Source organism: Oncorhynchus gorbuscha, linkage group LG08 (genome assembly GCF_021184085.1).
Source record: "Oncorhynchus gorbuscha isolate QuinsamMale2020 ecotype Even-year linkage group LG08, OgorEven_v1.0, whole genome shotgun sequence".
Taxonomy (NCBI): domain Eukaryota; kingdom Metazoa; phylum Chordata; class Actinopteri; order Salmoniformes; family Salmonidae; genus Oncorhynchus; species Oncorhynchus gorbuscha.
The window spans coordinates 54347538-54370307 of NC_060180.1; the positions used below are offsets into that span (position 1 = coordinate 54347538).

Below are 22770 nucleotides of genomic sequence, written 5' to 3' on the forward strand. Positions count from 1 at the left end.
GAGTGTGCAAAGCTGTGCAAAGGGTGGCTACTTTGTAGAATCTATTTGGATTTGTTTAACACTTTTGGTTACTGCATGATTCCATATGTGTTATTTCATAGTTTTGATGTCTTCATTATTATTCCACAATGTAGAAAATAGTAAAAATAAAGAAAAACCCTGGAATGAGTAGGTGTGTCCAAACTTTTGACTGGTACTGTATATATATATATATATATATATATATATATATATATATATACAGTACCAGTCAAAAGAAAAATCAATATACATAATATAATATACATAATATACAGTACCAGTCAAAAGTTTGGACACACCTACTCATTCCAGGGTTTTTCTTAATTTTTTATTATTTTCTACATTGTAGAATAATACTGAAGACATCAAAACTATGAAATATATATATATACACACATAGTACATTATGTACTGCTCCACAAGCAGCTAAATATAATAGGAATAAGTTAAGTAAGTCAACTCACAATGTATTTTCATATCATAGTAAAGACTATCTGACTGAACACGTCTTTAACCCTCCCTCCCTTTCTGTTAGCTATTCCATTAGGATGTGCCATTGTTCCACATGCAGCCTTTTTCCAGACAGGAGTATAGATCTGACCTAGGGCATGTGACCTGTCTCTAACAGCATTGTCCCTGATGTATTGTCAGTTCATAAAAAAGACTGGCTTCCGTCAGCAGGTGACCTGAGTGAAAAACTCTCATATGGACAATTCACGAATTGTAGTGGTTACCAGGTACATGCACACATAGGAGTCTACCGGTGCCGATGTAACAGTATTGCTTCCGTCCCTCTCCTCGCCCTAACCTGGGCTCGAACCAGGGACCCTCTGCACACAACGACAACAGTCACCCTCAAAGCATCGTTACCCATTGCTCCACAAAAGCCACGGCCCTTGCAGAGCAAGGGGAACAACTACTACAAGGTCTCAGAGCAGTTGACGTCGCTGATTGAAACACTATTAGCACGCACCACCACTAAATAGCTAGCCATTTCACATCGGTTACACATTTGCCCTCCCACTCGCCAAGTGCCCTTTTGGGTGGTGGTATATACGTATATGTGGACATCTGCTCGTCGAACATCTCAGTTGGTACCCACTTTGCTGCTATAACAGCCTTCAGTCTTCTGGGAAGGCTTCCCATTAGATGTTGGAATATTGCTGCAGGGACTTGCTTCCATTCAGCCACAAGAGCATTAGTGAGGTCAGGCACTAAATTTGGGTGAATAGGCCTGGCTCGTAGTCGCCGTTCCAATTCATCCCAAAGGTGTTCGATGGGGTTGAGGTCAAGGCTCTGTGCAGGCCACTGCTCCAGAGTCCAATGGCGGTGAGCTTTACACCACTCCAGCGCATTGTGATCTTAGGCTTGTGTGTGGCTGCTCGTCTATGGAAACTAATTTAATGAAACTCCTGATGAGCAGTTATTGTGCTGAAGTTGCTTCCAGAGGCAGTTTGGAACTTGGTAGTGAATGTTGCAACCAAGGACAAACAATTTTTACGCATTTCAACACTCGGCGGTCCCGTGCTGTGAGCTTGTGTGAACTACCACTTCGCCCCTTGTTCGACTTCACAATTACTGCACTTACAGTTCACGGAGGCAGCTCTAGCAGGGCCAAAATTTGAAAGGTGGAATCCTATGACGGTGCCACGTTGAAAGTCCATTATACTGCTAATGTTTGTCTATGGAGATGGTATGGTTGTGTGCTTGATTTTATACACCTGTCAGCAATGGGTGTGGCTGAAATAGCCGAATCTACTAATTTGAAGGGGTGTCCACGTACTTTTGTATATATAGTGTATTTTATGAATTGCAGCCTTTTTTACATTTCAAGCACCTGCCCTCTGAATCGTCTCTGCACGGCCCTGGTGGCAGTGGTGGAAAAAGTACCCAACTGCCATACTTGAGGAAAAGTACTTTTCAAGTATCAAAAATAAATGTAATTTCAAAGTATACATAAGTATCAAAAGTATAAATAATTTCAAATTATTTTTTTATTTTACGGATAGCCAGGGGCACATTCCAACACTCAGACATAATTTACAAATGAAGCATTTGTTTTTGGTTAATCCGCCAGATCAGAGGCAGTATGGATGACCAGGGATGTGCAAGTGTGTGAAATTGATCATTTTCTTGTCCTCTTAAGCATTCAACATGAAACAAGTAAAAAATACATGATTTGTTTTAGGAATGTAGTGAAGTAAAAGTAAAAGTTGTCAAAATAATCAGTTGTAAGTACAGATACCCCCAAAAACTACTTAAGTAGTACTTTAAAGTATTTTTACTTCAGTACTTTACACCACTGCCTGGTGATTAATCTGGCTACTGTACCTACACTCCACTATAGCATTGCCAGTCTATAAGAAGCATTCCTAAACTTTTGGTAGGATTTAAAAAAATATATTTTACCTTTATTTAACTAGGCAAGTCAGTTAAGAACAAATTCTTATTTTCAATGACAGCCTAGGAACAGTGGGTTAACTGCTTGTTCAGGGGCAGAACGACAGATTTGTACCTTGTTAGCTCAGGGATTTGAACTTGGGGACCTTTCGGTTACTAGTCCAAAGTTGGACCAGGTTAGTCCAACACTCTAACCACTAGGCTACCCTGCCACACCGGATACAGTAATACACTAAGCTTTGGAAATACAGAATTAGCTGTCGAGGCAATGATTGTGTGTGGCCCTAAAGTACAATTAGTTCTCAACTAAATAATAATTTACTTCCTTTTGATGAACATAACAGCATATTTTACCATACATCAAGCCACATTTCCTGAAAGTTACTTTAATTTAATGTAATTTGTTGCAGTTTTGGAAAAAGAGCCTCGGCATCTTAGCATGCATCATCTGTCGCCTTCAGGCAGCTAACTGATTATATGCTGCAGCCTGTTTAGTAATCTTCATTCAAGGGGAAAAATATGAAGAGAGAATGCTATTGCGATGTGAATCTGAGCAGTCGTGGTTTGCTGGACACGGGCCAAATTTGAATGCGAGATGATAAACATTTTCTGCAATCTGGCTCTGTTGCGCTTAATGCAGCTCCTATCTGCTTGTGGAGAAATTGGTACATGCTGAATAATTTATGGGTTCAAGAGGCTGCAAAAGTCTGCAGCACCACAGATAAATCCATTCCTGATGGTGTCAAACACACAACAAAGGCAGAGAGGGTATGTGTGTGTACTGTGTGTGTCTGTGCGTGTATGTCTGTGGGAGAATGTGCGTGACTGCATGCATGTGAGTTCGTGATAAGAGGTTTTAAAAGACAACAGTTGAAGAAGGGAGAATATGATCTCACGGGAGAGAAGGTGGGAGAGAGAGGGGGAGTAAAGTGGAAAATAGCTGAAAAGATGGAGGGAGGTGTGTTTAATGAAAGATACTCACCTGTCCTGCCCTGGAGGTTTCACACACAATGATCTCATCATCTCTTGCTATGTAGGGAGCGTTGTCATTTACATCCAACACCTGGATTGTTATAGGAACATGGCTAACGAGACTCGGATTGTCTGAAAATAACAAATAAAAAAAATGAATTAAATAGAACACTTATATTGCATAGTAATAATAATAATAATAATAATAATATAATAATAATAATAATAAAATAATAATAATAATAATAGCTACTGTCTGTATAAAACACTAAACACATATAATAACCCCCCTATGTAAAACAAATCTAAAAAGCACATCACAAGCCATAGTTACGTTACAGCCTTATTCTAAAATGGATTAAATAGTTGTTTGTTTTAAAATGGATTAAATAGTTGTTTTCCCTCAATCTACACACAACACCTCATAATGACAAAGCAAAAAAATGTTTTGCATTTGTTGCAAATGTTTTCAAAATAAAAAATGTATATTACGTTTACATAAGTATTCAGACCATTTACTCATCTTTGACAAACTGGGCACACCTGTATTTGGGAAGTTTCTCACAATCTTCTCTACAGATCCTCTCAAGCTCTGTCATGGCGGATAGGGAGCGTCGCTGCACAGCTATTTTCAGGTCTCTTCAGAGAGGTTAGATTGGGTTCAAGTCCAGGCTTTGGCTGGGCCACTGAGGGACATTGAGACTTTGTCACGCCTTGGTCATTGTATCTTGTGTTTTTGTTATATGTTTGGGTAGGCCAGGGTGTGACATGGGTTTATATGTTGTTATTTCGTATTGGGTTTGTATTAATTGGGAGTGTGTATTATTAGGGGTGTGTCTAGTTAGGCTTGGCTGCCTGAGGCGATTCCTAATTGGAGTCAGCTGATTCTAGTTGTCTCGGATTGGGAACCGTATTTAGGTAGCTTGAGTGCGCGTTGTATTTCGTGGGTGATTGTACCTGTCTTAGTGTTAGTCACCAGATAGGCTGTATTTTGTTTCACTTGTTTGTTGTTTTCATATTTTCAATTATTTCATGTACCGCTTTATCTTTATTAAAGGTCATGAGTAACCTACACGCTGCATTTCGGTCTGCCTCTCTTCTAACAGCAGACGAATATCATTACAGACTTGTCTGAAAGCCACTCCTGTCTATGTGTTTAGGGTCGTTGTCCTGTCCTGAAGGTGAAACGTCGCCCCAGTTTGAGATCCTGAGCGCTCAGGAGAAGATTTTCATCAAGGATCTCTCTGTACTTTGCTTCATTCATCTTTCCCTTGATCCTGACTAGTCTCCCAGGCCCTGCCGCTAAAAAACATCCCCACAGCATGATTCTGCCACCACCATGCTTCACTGTAGGAATGGTATTGGCCAGGTGATGAGCAGAGCCTGGTTTCCTCCAGACGTGACACTTGGCATTCAAATACTTCAATCTTGGTTTCATCAGACCAGAGAATCTTGTTTCTCACGGTCTGAGAGTCTTTCAGGTGCAAATTCCAAGCAAGCTGTCATTTTCCTTTTCCTGAGGAGTAGCTTCCATCTGGCCACTACCATAAAGGCCTGATTGGTGGAATGCTGTAGTGACAGTTGTCCTTCTAGAAGGTTCTCCCATCTCCACAGAATAACCCTGGTGTTTGTCAGAGTGACCACCTGGGTCCCTTCCTTGACCAAGGCCCTTCTCCCCTGATTGCTCAGTTTGGTTGGGTGGCCAGCACTAGGAGGAGTCTTGGTGGTTCCAAACTTCTTCCATTTAAGAATGATCGAGACCACTGTGTTCTTCGGGACCTTCAATAATGCAGACATTTTTTGGTACCTTTCGCCAGATCTGTGCCTCTACTGACAATTCCTTTGACCTCATGTCATCTGTGGGACCTTATATAGACACGTGTATGCCTTTCCAAATCATGTCCAATCAATTAAATTTAACACAGGTGGACTCCAATCTAGTTGTAGAAACATCTCAAGAATGATCAATGGAAACAGGATGTACTTGATCTGAACTTCGATTCTCATAGCAAAGGGTCTGAATACTGATTTAGGTCATGTATTTCAGTTTATTTCTGTTTGTACATTTGCAAACATTTCTAAAAACCTGTTTTCACTTTGTCATTATGGGGTAGTTTGCGTAGAATGATGAGAAAATAATAATATTTCATCCATTTTAGAATAAGGCTGTAACGCAACAAAATGTGGAAAAAGTGAAGAGGTCTGAATACTTTGCGAATGTCGGAAGTTTACATGCGCCTTAGCCAAATACATTTATACTCAGTTTTTCACAATTCCTGACATTTAATCTTAGGAAAAATTCAATGTCTTAGGTCAGTTAGGATCACCACTTTATTTTAAGACTGTGAAATGTCAGAATAATAGTAGAGAGAATGATTAATTTCAGCTTTTATTTCTTTCATCGCATTCTAGTGGGTCAGAAGTTTACATACACTCAATTAGAAATTAGTAGCATTGCCTATTGAATTGGATGACTTGGGTCAAACGTTTTGGGTAGCCTTCCACAAGCTTCCCAGAATACATTGGGTGAATTTTGGCCCATTCCTCCTGACAGAGTTGGTGTAACTGAGTCAGGTTTGTAGGCCTCCTTGCTCTCACACAAAATGTGTTCTGCCCACACATTTTCTATAGGATTGAGGTCATAGCTTTGTGATGGCCACTCCAATACCTTGACTTTGTTGTACTTAAGCCATTTTGCCACAACTTTGGAAATATGCTTGGGTCATTGTCCATTTGGAAGACCCATTTGTGAGCAAGCTTTAACATCCTGACTGATGTCTTGAGATGTTGCTTCAATATATCCACATAATTTTCCTACCTTATGATTTTGTGAAGTGCACCAGTCCCTCCTGCAGCAAAGCACCCTCACAACATGATGCTGCCACCCCCGCACCGTGCTTCACGGTTGGAATGGTGTTCTTCGGCTTGCAAGCCTCCCCCTTTTTCCTCCAAACATAGCGATGGTCATTATGGCCAAACAGTTCTATTTTTGTTTCATTAGACCAGAGGAAATTTCTCCAAAAAGTACAATCTTTGTCCACAAGCTACTTGCAATTGCAAACCGTAGTCTGGCTTTTTAATGGCGCAGTGGCTTCTTCCTTGCTGAGCGGCCTTTCAGGTTATGTCAATATAGGACTTGTTTTACTGTGGATATAGATATTTTTTTACCGGTTTACTCAAGCATCTTCACAAGGTCCTATGCTGGTGTTCTGGGATTGATTTGCACTTTTCACACCAAAACTCGTTAATCTCTAGGAGACGGAACGTGTCTCCTTCCTGAGCGGTGTGACAGGTGCGTGGTCCCACGGTGTTTATACTTTCGTACTATTGTTTGTACAGATGAATGTGGTACCTTTAGGCGTTTGGAAATTGCTCCAAAGGATGAACCAGACTTTTTCTGAGGTCTTGGCTGATTTATTTTGATTTTTCCCATGATGTCATGCAAAGAAGCACTGAGGTTGAAGGTAGGCCTTGAAATATATCCACAGGTACACCTCTAATTGACTCAAAATATGTCAATTAGCCTATCAGAAGCTTCTAAAGCCATGACATCATTTTCTGGCATTTTCTAAGCTGTTTAAAGGCACAGTCAACTTAGCGTATGTAAACTTCTGACCCACTGGAATTGGGATACAGTGAATTATAAGTGAAATAATCTGTCTGTAAATAATTGTTGGAAAAATTACTTGTGTCATGCACAAAGTAGATGTCCTTACCGACTTGCCAAAACTATGGTTTGTTAACAAGACATTTGTGGAGTGGTTGAAAAATGAGTTTTAATGACTCCAACTGAAGTGTATGTAAACTTCCGACTTCAACTGTATATATTTCTGTCCAGTGTTCATGTCAGGCACTTTTAGCGCATGTGATGTTCATCCCTCTTTAGTCAGAGTATCTCTCCATCAATTAAGGTTACGTTCCCACTGAGCCTCCATCCATTGGTATATCTCGTGTTTGTCCGTGTCCTGAGGTTCGCCATGTTACCTGGCGACACTTGAAAGGTGACCCGGTCACTTAAATATACTATACTCCCTTTCATCATTGGATAAGAACCGGCAGCTGCCACTTCACATTCTGTCACTTGTGGATTACATATACACATCTGATCCACTACCACACAGACTTAAGGGTTCCTTGAGGATCAAATCAAATGTTATTTGTGCCGAATACAAAAGGTGTAGACGTCATAGTGACATGCGTATTTACAAGCCCTTAACCAACAATGCCGTTTTAAGAAAATATAGTTAAGAAAATATGTACTAAATTAACTAAAGTAAAAATAAATAAAGGAACACAATAACATAACAATAACGAGGCTATATACAGGGGGTACCGGTACTGAGTCAATGTGCGGGGTACAGGTTAGTCGATGTAATTTGTACATGTTTGATAGGGGTAAAGTGACTACGCATTGATAATAAACAGAGAGTAGCAGCAGTGTAAAAACAAAGGGGGTGGGGGGGTTCAATGCAAATAGCCTGTGTGGCCATTTGATTAATTGTTCAGCAGTCTTATGGCTTGGGGGTAGAAGCTGTCAGGGATAGGGGGCAGTATTCGGAAATTCGGATGACTGACATGCCCAAAGTAAACTGCCTGTTACTCAGGCCCAGAAGCTAGGATATGCATAATTGGAAGTATTGGATAGAAAACACTCTAATTCTAAAACTGTTAGTATAACAGAACTGATATGGCAGGAAAAAACCTGAGGAGAATCCATCCAGAATTTTGTTGTTGTTGAGGTGACCACCCATTGAAATGCCTGTCTATCAAAGGAAATCCTGCCAGATTGACCCATTGCGCACTAGTGACCCCTGTGGCGGGCCAGGCGCAGTGCGCGCTAACCAGATCGCCAGGTGCACGGTGTTTCCTCTGACACATTGGTGCGGCTGGCTTCCAGGTTAGATGCACGCTGTGTTAAGAAGCAATGCGGCTTGGTTGGGTTGTGTTTCGGAGGACGCATGGCTTTCGACCTTCGTCTCTCCCAAGCCCGTATGGGAGTTGTAGTGATGAGACAAGACAGTAACTACTAACAATTGGATACGACGAAATTGGGGAGAAAAGGGGGTAAAATAAAAAATAAAAACATCTGAAGGGTTTTAGGCTTGTTTTTTGAAAAATTTGTTAGAATTTGTAGTTTCTCAAGGTGGCTCTCATTTTGACTGTAGTCTTCTGGCGCACGTGCATGAGGGCTCGCACTTCCTTATTTATCTCCGATAATGAACACACTATTCTCTGTCTTAAATTGTATCATTTATTTACATATTAGGGTACCTGAGGATTGATTAGAAATGTTGTTTGACTTATTTGGACGAAGTTTATTGGTAACTTTTGTATGCATTTTGAACGAGTGGAACAGGTGGATTACTGAATCAAGCACGCCAACTAAATGACTTTTTGGGGGATATCGAAAAAAACTACCATTTGTTTTATAGCTTGGACCCTTGGCATTGCAAACAGATGAAGATCTTCAAAGGTAAGTTATTTATTTTATCGCTATTTCTGACTTTTGTGACGCCTCTGCTGGTTTGGAAAATGTTTTTAATGCTTTTGTACGCGGGCGCTGTCCTCAGATAATCGCATGGTATGCTTTTGCCGTAAAGCGACAAAGCGGCTGGATTAACAAGAAGTTAAGCTTTTAAATGCTTTTACATGATGTATGACACTTGAATATTCATGACTGTTCAATAGTACAGATTTTGTATTTTGAATTTCTCACTGCAATTTCACCGGATGTTCTCGAAGTGGGTCGCTAGGAGCCTCTTGGACCTAGATTTGGCGCTCTGGTACCGCTTGCCATGCGGTAGCAGAGAAAACAGTCTATGACTTGGGTGACTGGAGTCTTTGACAATTTCTTGGGCCTTCCTCTGACACCGCCTAGTACATAGGTCCTGGATGGCAGGAAAGTTGGCCATACGCACTCCCCTCTATAGCACCTTACGGTCGGATGCTGAGCACTTGCCATGCCAGGCGGTGATGCAACTGGTCAAGATGCTCTCAATGGTGCAGCTGTAGAACAATTTTTTTCAAATAATTTTTGTGTACTCCCCCCCCCTTTCTCCCCAATTTTGTGATATCCAATTGGTAGTTGTCGCATCGCTGCCCTCGTACGGACTCGGGAGAGGCGAATCACAACCTGGAAGTCAGCCACACCAATGTGTCGAAGGAAACGCCATACAACTGGCGACACGGGTCAGCGTGCATGCGCCTGCCCGCCACCAGGAGTAATATAACCTAAAACACAAGGTTTTGACTTATATCGGCTTGAAAATCTATGGCAAGACTTGAAAATCCCTGTCTAGCAATGATCAACAACCAACTTGACAGAGATTGAAGATTTGTTTTGTACAATCCAGGTGTGCAAAGCTCTTATAGACTTACCCAGAAAGTTAATTTGATATTTCTGTACTTCATTTTTAATAAATTTGCAAACATTTCTATAACCCTGTTTTCAATTAATCATTATGAGGTATTGTGTATTGATGGGTGAGAGAATCTATTTAATCCAGTTTGAATTCAGGCTGTAACACAACAAAATGTGGAATAAGTCAATAGGTATGAATATTTTTTTGAGGGCACTGTACACTATGAAGGCACTGTACACTATGCACTATATGTATAGTGTTTATGTAAGTCATGAATCCCTCATTAACATACAACAGTCTCCAGAAAGGTGCGGACTGGTTTTCCCATTAATTATGGTGACTTAACATCATCAGCACAGTGTCAGCTGACATTTATCAGTTGCTAGTTCAGTCCATTAGCTGAACAGTATTGTGCGGAAAAGGGTAAAGGAAAGGGTAATTGCTTAGATAAGCATCAGTGGAAAAAGAGAGGGAAAAGAAAAAAATGATTGACCCGACCACCTTCAGCATCACACTATGATGTTACACGCAGCCCCGGCATCAATCCCAGAAGCCACTGCTGGCTGTTCATTTTGGTAAGCCATGTGTTTAATACTGATACATATTATTAAAGTGACATCGTTAATGCATTCAAGCAGGGTCATGAGCATATTTATCCTCCATTTTGAAAGCCATGATAAAGTAATGTTATTTGAAAGAGAAATAAGGGAAGATGATCCTCTGTGTATTATGGTACTTACCAACCTCTGATGCCATCACAGTGATGTTGTGCCAGGCCACATCCTCTCTGTCCAGACTCCGGGTGGTTTTGATCACCCCATTATTCAAACCAATGGTGAAATACACCTGCTCCTCTTCACTGTGGTCTATAAAATACCTACATGTAGCAGAGGGAACAATTAAAATAGAATGAATTAAGTTATTTGAATTTAATTGAATTAAAAATCAGATGATGCTGTTGTATCTCTCGTTCAAAACATATCTGACTTTCAACATGCATAGGTAGAAGCTTTGTGTAACGTCTGCTTCCAACTCACACCCTCATCCACCTAGATCCCCTGAACTCAGCAGCTCACTCTCCAGATCCCAATCACCAGTTCACACACCTGTATGTCATTATCAAGCACTATTTAGTTCAGTTCTTTGCACCCCATCACTGTGAGGTATTATTTGTTTTGTGACACACATCTTTCGGGGTGCTGTTTTTCCCGTGATTTACGCATCCCGTGTATGATAGTTTTTGCCTTCCTCACTAACGACACCTTTTCCTTATTGGACTTCCTGTTATCTACATATTGCCTGATCTCCCGGACTACGTTACTAGCCTTTTCCCTGCCTGTACTGTTGCCCTTTTGGACCCTCTGTGTATGACCTTCTGCCTCCTCCTGTGGTCCTTTGCAATTAACACCTGCTGCGCCCTGCGTTTGAAACCAGCTCTCTGTCTCCCCTCGTGTTCATTACACTTGGGTTCTTGTGATAGTGTTTTAAATGCCCACAAAATGTCAGCCACATGCATGTAATTTACCTTACAGGGCTTTTGGTACTGTCAGGGTCCTGAGCCGTCACAGTGCCGACCTCTGTTCCCACGGGGGAGTTCTCGTATACATCCATGATGTAATAGTCTATGGAAAAGACAGGCGGCTCATCCACGTCTCCAATGATGATCCGGAGGGTGGTGGTGTCTTTGAAGGCGCCCAGGTGGGAGAAGCGTGGGTCCCGGTGTGTGTTCAGTCCTTCTATGTGAAGCGTGTGGACTTTCCTCTTCTCATAGTTCAAAGGCTGCGGAGGAAACCGGAAAGCAATCCTCTTTTCAAAGTAGTGCTTTTTTTGTCCCGTTTCTGCTAGTATTTGAGAAGGTACGTGGTAACAATGGGTACTTACTAATATTATTTAACATTTGGTTACCTCCTGGCAAATTTATTAGGCAATTATGTAATTACCATATTATCTGATTTCCCAGGATATCCAAATATTTTTTTTTCACTGATTTGATATCCATCTTTAAAAAAGGGGACTATTATATGAACCATAAGCACAGGTGTTGTTGTTGTGATGGAATGAAGGGGAGCACTGTACTGTACCAGTCTTAGTGATATGATGCCTTCCTTCTGGTCAGTGTCTGTAGTGATGGAGAACATGGCCTTCCCCTCTGCATTGGTTATGCTGTACCTCATCTCTGCATTGACGCCCAAATCTTCATCGTTGGCTTTAATTTTACCCACAGCTTTTCCAATCTGAGCAGACTCTGGAACGTACAGCTGGTAGTTTTCTTTAATGGGAGGAGCACATGAATAAGCAAGGGGTTATTATCTTAGCATGTATGATAAAGCATTTATGAGTAGATAGAGGAATATTTAGCCTACTGTTTATGCATACCAGCTAGCTGTAAATGTGAATACATTGGTTAATGAATCACATTTTCTGCCTGCTTGCAATTCAAAGATCATCTACACACTACATCATGTTTGTATCACTTATAGCCACACCCACATTGGCAAAACATTGATTATAGGCTACAACTTTAGAAGTAACATTTGGCTGTGCATTACACATCAACAGAATCCCTGATTATATGATTCTACTTATAATCGTACATTACTCACGGTACAAGCATCTTTGTGTGTTAAACTCCTATATAGCGTTCGATATAGCGCTATATCAATATTGTGTTTTATTACAGCAGAGAATCCATCTGTAAGGACAAACAGTGAGGTAGAAAAACAAACAGTAAGACGTCTGTCTACATACTCTGGGGGAATTTAGGAGGATTGTCATTGACGTCTGTCAGTGTGACATTGATGGTGGTGGAGCCTGACAACCCACCCACCGAGCCGGCCATGTCTTTGGCTTGGACCACCACAGAGTACCGTTCCCTGGCCTCTCTGTCCATGTTGGATAGGGCTGTCCTGATGACACCTGGGTAATGATAAGACAAGAATGCTCATTATATCACACAAATAACCATAAATAAACATTGTCTGTTAGAGTAGATACTGTATGTATTGATGATAATAACAATAATAATAATTTGGTGGGTGCTTGTTGTATTTGTCCTGTTTCACACGTGTATGAATACGCATGTATGAATTGTACATTCGTTTTTTGCATATCCCATCTCTCCCTGAGACACCTCTCGGATAGTGGGGTCACAGCCAGGGTCTAGCAGCTGTGGACAATCAGAGATTTTCTTCCTCAACAGCATTATTCCAATTCCAATCTTGGATGGATAAGATGCCGGTCACTTTCATTCAGGTTGAAGGCAGGAAAAAGAAAGTCTGACTTGTTGTACAGGAGAAGGAACATTGATTTCTTCAAATTGAGTATCACTTCACATTAATAAATCATTCATAAAGGGTTTCTAAATTCAGCCATAATTACAACCAGCTTTAATACAATGTTCATCAAAAAAAACCTAATGTCTCCATCCCCATGCTTCACCCCTGTGCTGGTTCATTACCCCATTTGATATGCTAACACATAAGCAAGCTTGGCTTACCCCTCTCTGAACTATCAGCTTGCCATCCCCTCCTCTCCTACCTCCTCTCCCTTCAGCTAGACCCGCACCTAAACACCATGCTCTGGCCAGAGGCACTGCTATGCCGCATTATTCGCTTCACAGCGTTACCAAGGAGAATCCCATCTGCCCTAATCTCACCCTGAAGACTGAACAAGGGCTAGAAGGAAAAGAGAACAGATTGACCATACTGTACATTGTGCACCTGTACAAGAGGAAGGCCAAGGGGACAACAGCCAGGACATAGCTCACTCAGTACTGAAAGCAAGGTGTCCTCGGTGGAACATTGTCTGGAACAACCACCACTAAACGGAAGAACACAGGGTCTGACATACCATAGTTAACTGCGGGTGGTGTCACACTGTGGGGGTTAACTAGTTATTCTGGAACACTCAGGCATTTGTCAGTTATTGGGATCACATGGATTACAGTAAGACGACTCATCTCAAAGAAGGTTATTTCCCAAGCTTTTTGAGATGTGATAAACTTAATTGAAAATATGAGTCAACCCATCCCCCACACATTGAATCAATGAATGTGTGGATTAACCAGTGGTTGGTTCTGTGCCCTATATGTTTATCAGGATAATTAGTACAGTATGTCTTGTCAACGAGTACAGTGAAATTCAATGGACAGACAAAGAGCAGGATACGTTTACTCAGAACAGAAAGGAGATAACATTTTAGATCACCTGAGTGAAATGGCTTCACTCCAATGTATGAATGAGTCCTTATAACTTATTTGATTGTCCTTCACATTTTGTAGCGGTTACATCAGTCTGCTTTTTACCCTATGTATCCACACTTCAAAAGACCAAGGTTAGCCTACAAGTACATACTTATCGACAAGCTCCCAGTCATTTATTGGGTGAACCACCAACGTTTCAGCATCACTGTCAAGCCTTGGTCTTAGTATTTTGTGTTTTCTTTAATTATTTGTTCAGGCCAGGGTGTGACATGGGTTTATTGTGTTGTCGTATTGTTTTTTTTGTAGGCATTGGGATTGTGGCTGATTAGGGGTGTGTCTAGCATAGGCTTGGCTGCCTGAGGCGGTTCTCAATCAGAGTCAGGTGATTCTCGTTGTCTCTGATTGGGAACCATATTTAGGTAGCCTGGGTTTCACTGTGTATTTTGTGGGTGATTGTTCCTGTCTCTGTGTTAGTGTTCACCAGATAGGCTGTATAGGTTTCGCATTTCGTTTGTTGTTTTTTTGTATATTATAGTTATTTCATATATCATCGATTCTTCATTAAAGAACATGAGTAACCACCACGCTGCATTTTGGTCCGCTTCTCCTTCAACTGACGAACGCCGTTACAGAATCACCCACCACACCCGGACCGAGTGGACCGAGAGCAGAAGCAGCGAAAGGAGGAATGGACATGGGAAGACGTTTTGGATGGCAAGGGTTGTTACACTTGGCAGGAGATATTGGCTGGAAGAGATCGCCTCCCATGGGAACAGGTGGAGGCACTTAGGAGAGCAGAGGCAGCCGGAGAGAGGAGCCGACGTTATGAGGGAACACGGTTGGCAAGGGAACTCGAAAGTCAGCCCCAAAAATGTATTGGGGGGTGGCTCAGGGAGAGTGTGGCAGAGTCAGGGTTCAGACCTGAGCCATCTCCCCCTGTTAATCGTGAGGAGCAGCGATCAAAGGACTTCTGGACTTGGGAGGAGATATTGGACGGAAAAGGACCCTGGGCACGAACTGGTGAATATCGACGCCCCAAAGAAGAACTGGAGGCAACGAAAGCGGAGAGGCGCTGGTAGGAAGAGGCAACACGACGACGTGGATGGAAGCCTGAGAGTCAGCCCCAACAATGTATTGGGGGGGGGGGGCTTACAGGGAGTATGGCTATGCCAGGTAGGAGACCTGCGCAAACTCCCTGTGCTTACCGGGGGGCTAGAGAGACCGGGCAGGCACCGTGTTATGCTATGGAGCGCACGGTGTCTCCGGTGCGGGTGCATAGCCCGGTGCGGTACATACCAGCTCTTCGTATTGGCCGGGCTAGAGTGGGCATCGAGCCAGGTAAGGTTGGGCAGGCTCGGTGCTCAAGAGCTCCAGTGCGCCTGCACGGTCCGGTCTATCCAGTGCCACCTCCACACACCAGTCCTCTGGTGGCAGCTCCCCCGCACCAGGCTTCCTATGCGTGTCCTCGATCCAGTACCACCAGTTCTAGCACCACGCACCAGGCCTTCAGTGCGCCTCGCCTGTTCAGCGCAGCCAGAGCCTTTCTCCTCTCCAGTGCTGTCGGAGCCTCCCGCCTGTTCAGAGCTTCCTGAGCCATCCTTCTCTCTAGCGCTGTCGGAGCCTCCCGCCTGTTCAGCGCAGCCTGAGCTGCCAGTCTGCATGGAGCAGCCTGAGCTGTCAGACTGCATGGAGCAGCCAGAGCTGCCAGTCTGCATGGAGCAGCCAGAGCTGCCAGTCTGCATGGAGCAGCCAGAGCTGCCAGTCTGCATGGAGCAGCCAGAGCTGCCAGTCTGCATGGAGCAGCCAGAGCTGCCAGTCTGCATGGAGCAGCCAGAGCTCCCTGTCTGCATGGAGCAGCCAGAGCTGCCAGTCTGCATGGAGCAGCCAGAGCAGCCAGTCTGTGGGAGCAGCCAGAGCTGCCAGTCTGCATGGAGCAGCCAGAGCTGTCAGTCTGCATAGAGCAGCCATAGCTGTCAGTCTGCATAGAGCAGCCAGAGCTGCCAGTCTACATGGAGCAGCCAGAGCTGCCAGTCTGCATGGAGCAGCCAGAGCAGCTACATCCACCAGTCAGCCATGATCTTTCAGATCTGCCAGTCAACCAGATTCTTCCAGATCTGCCAGTCAACCAGATCTGCCAGTCAACCAGACTCTTCCAGATCTGCCAGTCAACCAGACTCTTCCAGATCTGCCAGCCAGCCAGGATCTGCCGGAGCCAACTACCTGCCAGAGCTTCCTCTCAGTACTGGGCTTCTTCTCAGTACTGGGCTTCCTCTCAGTACTGGGCTTCCCCTCAGTCCCAGGCTTCCCCTCAGTCCCGGGCTTCCCCTCAGTCCCGGGCTTCCCCTCAGTCCCGGGCTTCCCTTCAGTCCCGAGCTTCCCCTCAGTCCCGGGCTTCCCCTCAGTCCCGAGCTTCCCCTCAGTCCCGAGCTACCCCTCAGTCCCGAGCTGCCCCTCAGTCACGAGCTGCCCCTCAGTCCAGTGGGGTTCTGGGTGAGGACTACTAGGCCATGGTCGGCGGCGAGGGTGGACTATCCCAGGACGCAAGGGGGAGGAACTAAGACATTAATGGAGTGGGGTCCACGTCCCGAGCCGGAGCCGCCACCATGGACAGACGCCCACCCGGACCCGGACCCTCCCTATGGTTTTGAGGTGCGTCCGGGAGTCCGCACCTTGGGGGGGGGGGGGGGGGTTCTGTCACGCCTTGGTCTTAGTATTTTGTGTTTTCTTTAATTATTTGTTCAGGCCAGGGTGTGACATGGGTTTGTTGTGTTGTCGTATTGTTTTTTTGTAGGCTTTGGGATTGTGGCTGATTAGGGGTGTGTCTAGCATAGGCTTGGCTGCCTGAGGCGGTTCTCAATCAGAGTCAGGTGATTCTCGTTGTCTCTGATTGGGAACCATATTTAGGTAGCCTGGGTTTCACTGTGTATTTTGTGGGTGATTGTTCCTGTCTCTGTGTTAGTGTTCACCAGATAGGCTGTAATAGGTTTCGCGTTTCGTTTTTTTTTTTTGTATATTATAGTTATTTCATGTATCGTCGATTCTTCATTAAAGAACATGAGTAACCACCACGCTGCATTTTGGTCCACTTCTCCTTCAACTGACGAACACCGTTACAATCACTGTGCCTTCTTCAGGGGTAATGTCATGAACGCTTGAACCAGGTTATGTAGACAATAGTGAGGGGTGTGTCATAGTCATTAGGGTGATGTGAATGAAAACAACGTAACTGATAAAAGACAACATTTACAGAATGTTGAATATATTAGGTTATTGTTATCAAATTGCAACATAATTAGATATTGTACATAGTAATTCGATCAACTTACATTATTATTTACATACCGATTATTTAATTTAACATACATATTACATATTTCAATGTTTCCATTTCATCTTTGTTACATGTAATCTTTTGGTTCAACCGTAATGCACGATAATTGTTGATGATGCTTAATATGCATTACGCTTCAATCAAAAGATCACAAGTTACAAAGATGAAATGAAATGGAAACAATGTAGCAGTATGATAACAATAGCCTAATATATTCAACAAGCTGTAAACTATTGTCTTACTATGGTGATGAGAATGAAAAAAAATGTAACAATGACACACCCCTCATTATTGTCACTGGGTGCACTAATTGCACTGTTTGTCTACATAACCTGGTTCAAGCATTCATGACATTACCCTGGAGAGGCCACAGTGATGCTGAAACGTTGGTGTTTTACCCAATAAATGACTGGGAGCTTGTCTAGAAGTATGTACTTGTAGGCTAACCTTGGTCTTTTTTATTTAACTAGGCAAGTCAGTTAAGAACAAATTCTTATTTACAATGACGGCCTGCCTCAGTCAAACCCTAACCATGCATTGTGCGTAGCCCTATTGGACTACCAATCACGGCTGGTTGTGATACAGTCTGGAAACAAACCAGGGTCTGTAGTGATGCCTCTAGCACTGAGATGTAGAGCCTTAGACCGGTGCGCCACTCAGGAGCCCATGTTGGTGGTTTACCACATAAATTACTGGGAGCTTGTAAAAGAGAGTCGCACACTATAATTTATTTCTATAGTATACAGTTTACTCGCCGTTAGTCAGCACCTCGACCAGCGTTTTTGGGGTGTGCGCCAGCTCATGCTTTTTATCAGTATACTTATACAACCATGAAGGCACTGAAATACAGCCTCCCAAGGCTACAGTTAAATTACTGTATATTGTAACAAAACAAATAAACGTTTTTTAGAAAACCTTGCCAATGCTATGGTGTATCTTATGGGCACCAATTCACAGGGTTGTTTTCCTTTCAGAAACTAAAACACTCTGTCGCTGAATTCTCAACAAATGACTTGCTGTACTTTAATGAATGAATGAATGAAGAAGTGAATGAATGAATGAATGAATGAATGAAGAAGTGAATGAATGAATGAATGAATGAACGAATGAATGAACGAATGAATGAATGGTGAGAAAATGAGAGAAAGAAAAACATGCTAACAGATAGCTCAACCTGCCAGAACAAATGAATACAGAGAAGTGTTCCGCCCCAGAGAATGTCATAGAGATTGCACCAAACACATTGTGGCCACAAACCACCTGCCTGGACAAGTAAGTTCAGCTGTCAACACACCAAAACCACAATAATGCTTAAAAGCCTCTCAGTATTCAGCCAGTGGAAGAAGAACAAAAATTGTCTGAACATGAATACGCTGAATTTAGCCCGACCAAATAACAGAATTCAGCAAATGGATTATACTCCAGTCTCTCTCCATTCTCATTCTGTCCAGGTTAAGGCATTACCATATAACCAATTTGTTCAGCTTCCATTCTCATTATATGGGAACAATTAGTGCTGGGAATTGCCAGGGACCTCATGATATGATATGATATGATCAACGATTCAGTGCCAATACAATATGTATTGTGATTCTCAGAATTTGAGATATTGTATTGTAATACAATACTGTGAGTTTATATGTTTATATGCTGTAGAGGGACAAGATAGGGCCATGAGAATTTTGATCAGTCATGGAAATAAAAGTGCTGAAAACAAACTGGCTCCCTATTTTTTGTTGTTGAATTTTACCCCCTTTTCGTGGTATCCAATTGTTAGTAGTTATTATCTTGTCTCATCGCTAAAACTCCTGTACAGGCTCGGGAGAGACGAAGGTTGAATGCCATGCATCCTCCGAAACACAACCCAACCAAGCCGCACCAATGTGTTGGAGGAAACACTGTGCACCTGGTGACCTGGTTAGCGTGCACTGTGCCCGGCCCGCCACAGGAGTCGCTAGTGCGCAATGAGACAAGGATATCCCTACCGGCCAAACCCTCCCTAATCCGGACGACGCTAGGCCAATTGTGCGTCGCTCCACGGACCTCCTGGTCACGACCGGCTGCAACAGAGCCTTGGCGCGAACCCAGAGTCTCTGGTGGCACAGCTAGCACTGCGGTGCAGTGCCCTAGACCACTGCGCCACCCGGGAGTCCTGGCTCCCTTTTAAAAAATAAGTTGGAGAACAAGCTATGAAGGAAAAATATGTTTTGGTGCAGGTACTCGTGCAAAAATAATATTGCGATATTGTCAAAACGACATGATACGATATATCATAAAAAATATTATTAAGATATGTAAATGTGCTTATCCCCCCCCCCCCATCACTAGGAATAATGTAGTGCCACTGTGACAAGGGATAAAAGGCTGTTAGGGCCATGTTGTTGTGCTGTTTGCTTTCCAATTGACCTTGGGATTCCCCAGTCATTTCCCCTCAGCTCTCAGGACCAGCCAGAGTGGGTGATGTGATGTCTTTGACTTTGCTCTTGACCCAGGGACTCTCAAAGGGACAGCCAATACTGTAGTCCCTTTGCCTCTCTGAGGCACAGCCAATACTGTAGTCCCTTTGCCTCTCTGAGGCACAGCCAATACTGTAGTTCCTTTGCCTCTCTGAGGCACAGCCAATACTGTAGTCCCTTTGCCTCTCTGAGGCACAGCCAATACTGTAGTCCCTTTGCCTCTCTGAGGCACAGCCAATACTGTAGTCCCTTTGCCTCTCTGAGGCACAGCCAATACTGTAGTCCCTTTGCCTCTCTGAGGCACAGCCAATACTGTAGTCCCTTTGCCTCTCTGAGGCACAGCCAATCCCCTTTGCCTCTGTAGTCCCTTTGCCTCTCTGAGGCACAGCCAATACTGTAGTCCCTTTGCCTCTCTGAGGCACAGCCAATACTGTAGTCCCTTTGCCTCTCTGAGGCACAGCCAATACTGTAGTCCCTTTGCCTCTCTGAGGCACAGCCAATACTGTAGTCCCTTTGCCTCTCTTTGATGCACAGCCAATACTGTAGTCCCTTTGCCTCTCTGAGGCACAGCCAATACTGTAGTCCCTTTGCCTCTCTGAGGCACAGCCAATACTGTAGTCCCTTTGCCTCTCTTTGATGCACAGCCAATACTGTAGTCCCTTTGCCTCTCTTTGAGGCACAGCCAATACTGTAGTCCCTTTGCCTCTCTTTGAGGCACAGCCAATACTGTAGTCCCTTTGCCTCTCTGAGGCACAGCCAATACTGTAGTCCCTTTGCCTCTCTTTGATGCACAGCCAATACTGTAGTCCCTTTGCCTCTCTGAGGCACAGCCAAACTACTGTACTACAAGTCTCTTCTCCTCTGGATCCTCTGAAGAGTAGACAATGCCTACTCTGCTTATTTAGCCAAGGCAAATCAGAGTTCAGGTATGTTGTTCGATATACAGTAAGAACAATACCAATGATTGATGCAAAGCTGACATTTGCTAATAAGTATTCTAGTGCAATCTGATAAAATAACATAATATTACATACAAACTGTCAGGCATTTGCCATTTGTTCCTTACAGCATCTTCTGGAGATTTTTGGCTATAATGCTTTGCCAGATGGCTAGCTTCATTGGAGGGGGTGGGTGGTGAATGAACCTCATATTATTAGAGAAGACTGACAGTGAAAATGTAAATATCAATCAAATCCAAAAGAACAGCTGGCAATTCCTTCAATTGATCAAATGTTAAAGGTTGTATAATCCCTGCTCACTTTAAAATGTATACACGTATCAGCCTAGCAGTACGTGGAATGGACGGTATCCCCTGACTGCGTGAAAACAAACAAAAAACCTTTCCTACTTAAAAGGCAAACGGGAAAGTTGCTGTCCTCCTTACTGTCTACCAGTGGTGTAAAGTACTACTGAAGTCATTTTTAGGGGTATCTGTAATTTATTTGACTATTTATATTTTTGACATTTATTTTTACTACACCACATTCTTAAAGAAAATAATGTACTTTTTACTCCGTACATTTTACCTGACACCCAAAAGTACTCATTACATTTTGATTGCTTACCAGGACAGAAAAATGGTCCAATTCACGCACTTATCAAGACAACACATGGTCACCCCTTCTGCCTCTGATCTGGTAGGAGACTGACTAAACACAAAAACATATTTTGTAAATGATGTCTGAGTGTTAGAGTGTGCCCCTGGCAATCCATACATCTTCAAAACAATAAAATGGTGTGGCCTGCTTTGCTTAACAGAAGGAATTTGAAATGATTTAAACTTCTTTAACTTTTGATACTTAAGTATATTTTAGTAATTACATTTAGTTTTGATGCTTAAGTATATTTAGAACCAAATACTTTTACTCAAGTATTATTTTACTGTGTGACTTTTACTTTTACTTGAGTAACTTTCTATTAAGGTATCTATATTTTTACTCAAGTATGACCATTGGATACTTTTTCCACCACTGCTGTCTATGTAACTATAAAACAGGAGTATAATGGAGGAAACACCGGTAGCTTACTGTAATTATGTTAGTCAGATTAGGGATGGGTAATCAATGCCATTAAATGCAGGTCTTATTGTGAAATATTCCTCTGGGTCCTTTATTTACACCGGTCAATATTACATGCCAGACTTTTGTTGTCTATTGGAAGATACAGGTAAACTGTTCATGCTGTTTTAGTATCATATCGTCTCAGGCCTTTTATTCAACCTCCCAATCCATGTCAGATTGACTATGCTAACAATCTAGCTTTTTGGGTCGATATGGGTCGATTATACATAAGGAAGGATTCATGTTTCATTTGCATGCTCACTACGTCCAAATATTGCTTTTTGTAATGGTTATGATTAGCTATGTCTGAAAAGGAACCATTTTTGTAAATGTGTGTGTGTGTGTGTGTGTGTGTGTCTGTGTGTTTGTGCGCGCATGCATACATAGGGGTGTGCATGTGTGCTTTTCTGCATGTCAGTGATAATCACTGGTCAGGAGCTGAACACCTCACTCCCTGATCACAGACAGATGATTGTAGTGTAGAGGCAGCTCTGATTCTGCTCTGATTGTGGGCTGAGTGACCGGGTCTCCTGCTGATGGGGCCCCAATAAGCTGCTGGAGAGAGGCAGGAACAGCTGGCATTGCCATGGCTATGGCCCAGTATGCACTGAAGCTGGCATGGCCACAATCCAGCCAGGCTACTTCACATCTATGCCTCAAACCAAATCAGAACCACTCACTCAAGTAGCTAAGCAGTGCAACATGGACATCGATAAAACATACTTTTAAGATGACAAAACTGGACCCATCATAGTGGTTATACCAGTGCTTGGTTACATTCATGGCACATTGGGTTGATGGGTGTCAATAGCACTTGAGCATATGTGACGGGAACATGGCTAGGACTATCATCTTGAGTATTGACAGATGGCATATAATACAGTCTCACTGCCAGATTCACTCTGCCTTCTCAACACACATTGACTGTTGAAGCACAGAAAATAACTTATGTCTATATTTATTCCTT

The 22770-nt window shown here is 43.0% G+C and overlaps 1 protein-coding gene across 1 annotated transcript in view; it reads right to left on the bottom strand.

Moving 5' to 3' along the window:
• LOC124041838 (cadherin-18-like) overlaps nt 1–22770 on the bottom strand; it is an 82087-nt gene that overhangs the window by 4738 nt on the left and 54579 nt on the right. Inside the window, exons 5-9 of the mRNA XM_046359901.1 lie at nt 12504–12671; nt 11837–12024; nt 11281–11534; nt 10496–10632; nt 3404–3525 (exon numbers count right to left, since the gene is read on the bottom strand). Of these exons, the coding sequence (XP_046215857.1) occupies nt 3404–3525; nt 10496–10632; nt 11281–11534; nt 11837–12024; nt 12504–12671 (869 nt within the window). The remainder of the gene's footprint in view (nt 1–3403; nt 3526–10495; nt 10633–11280; nt 11535–11836; nt 12025–12503; nt 12672–22770) is intronic.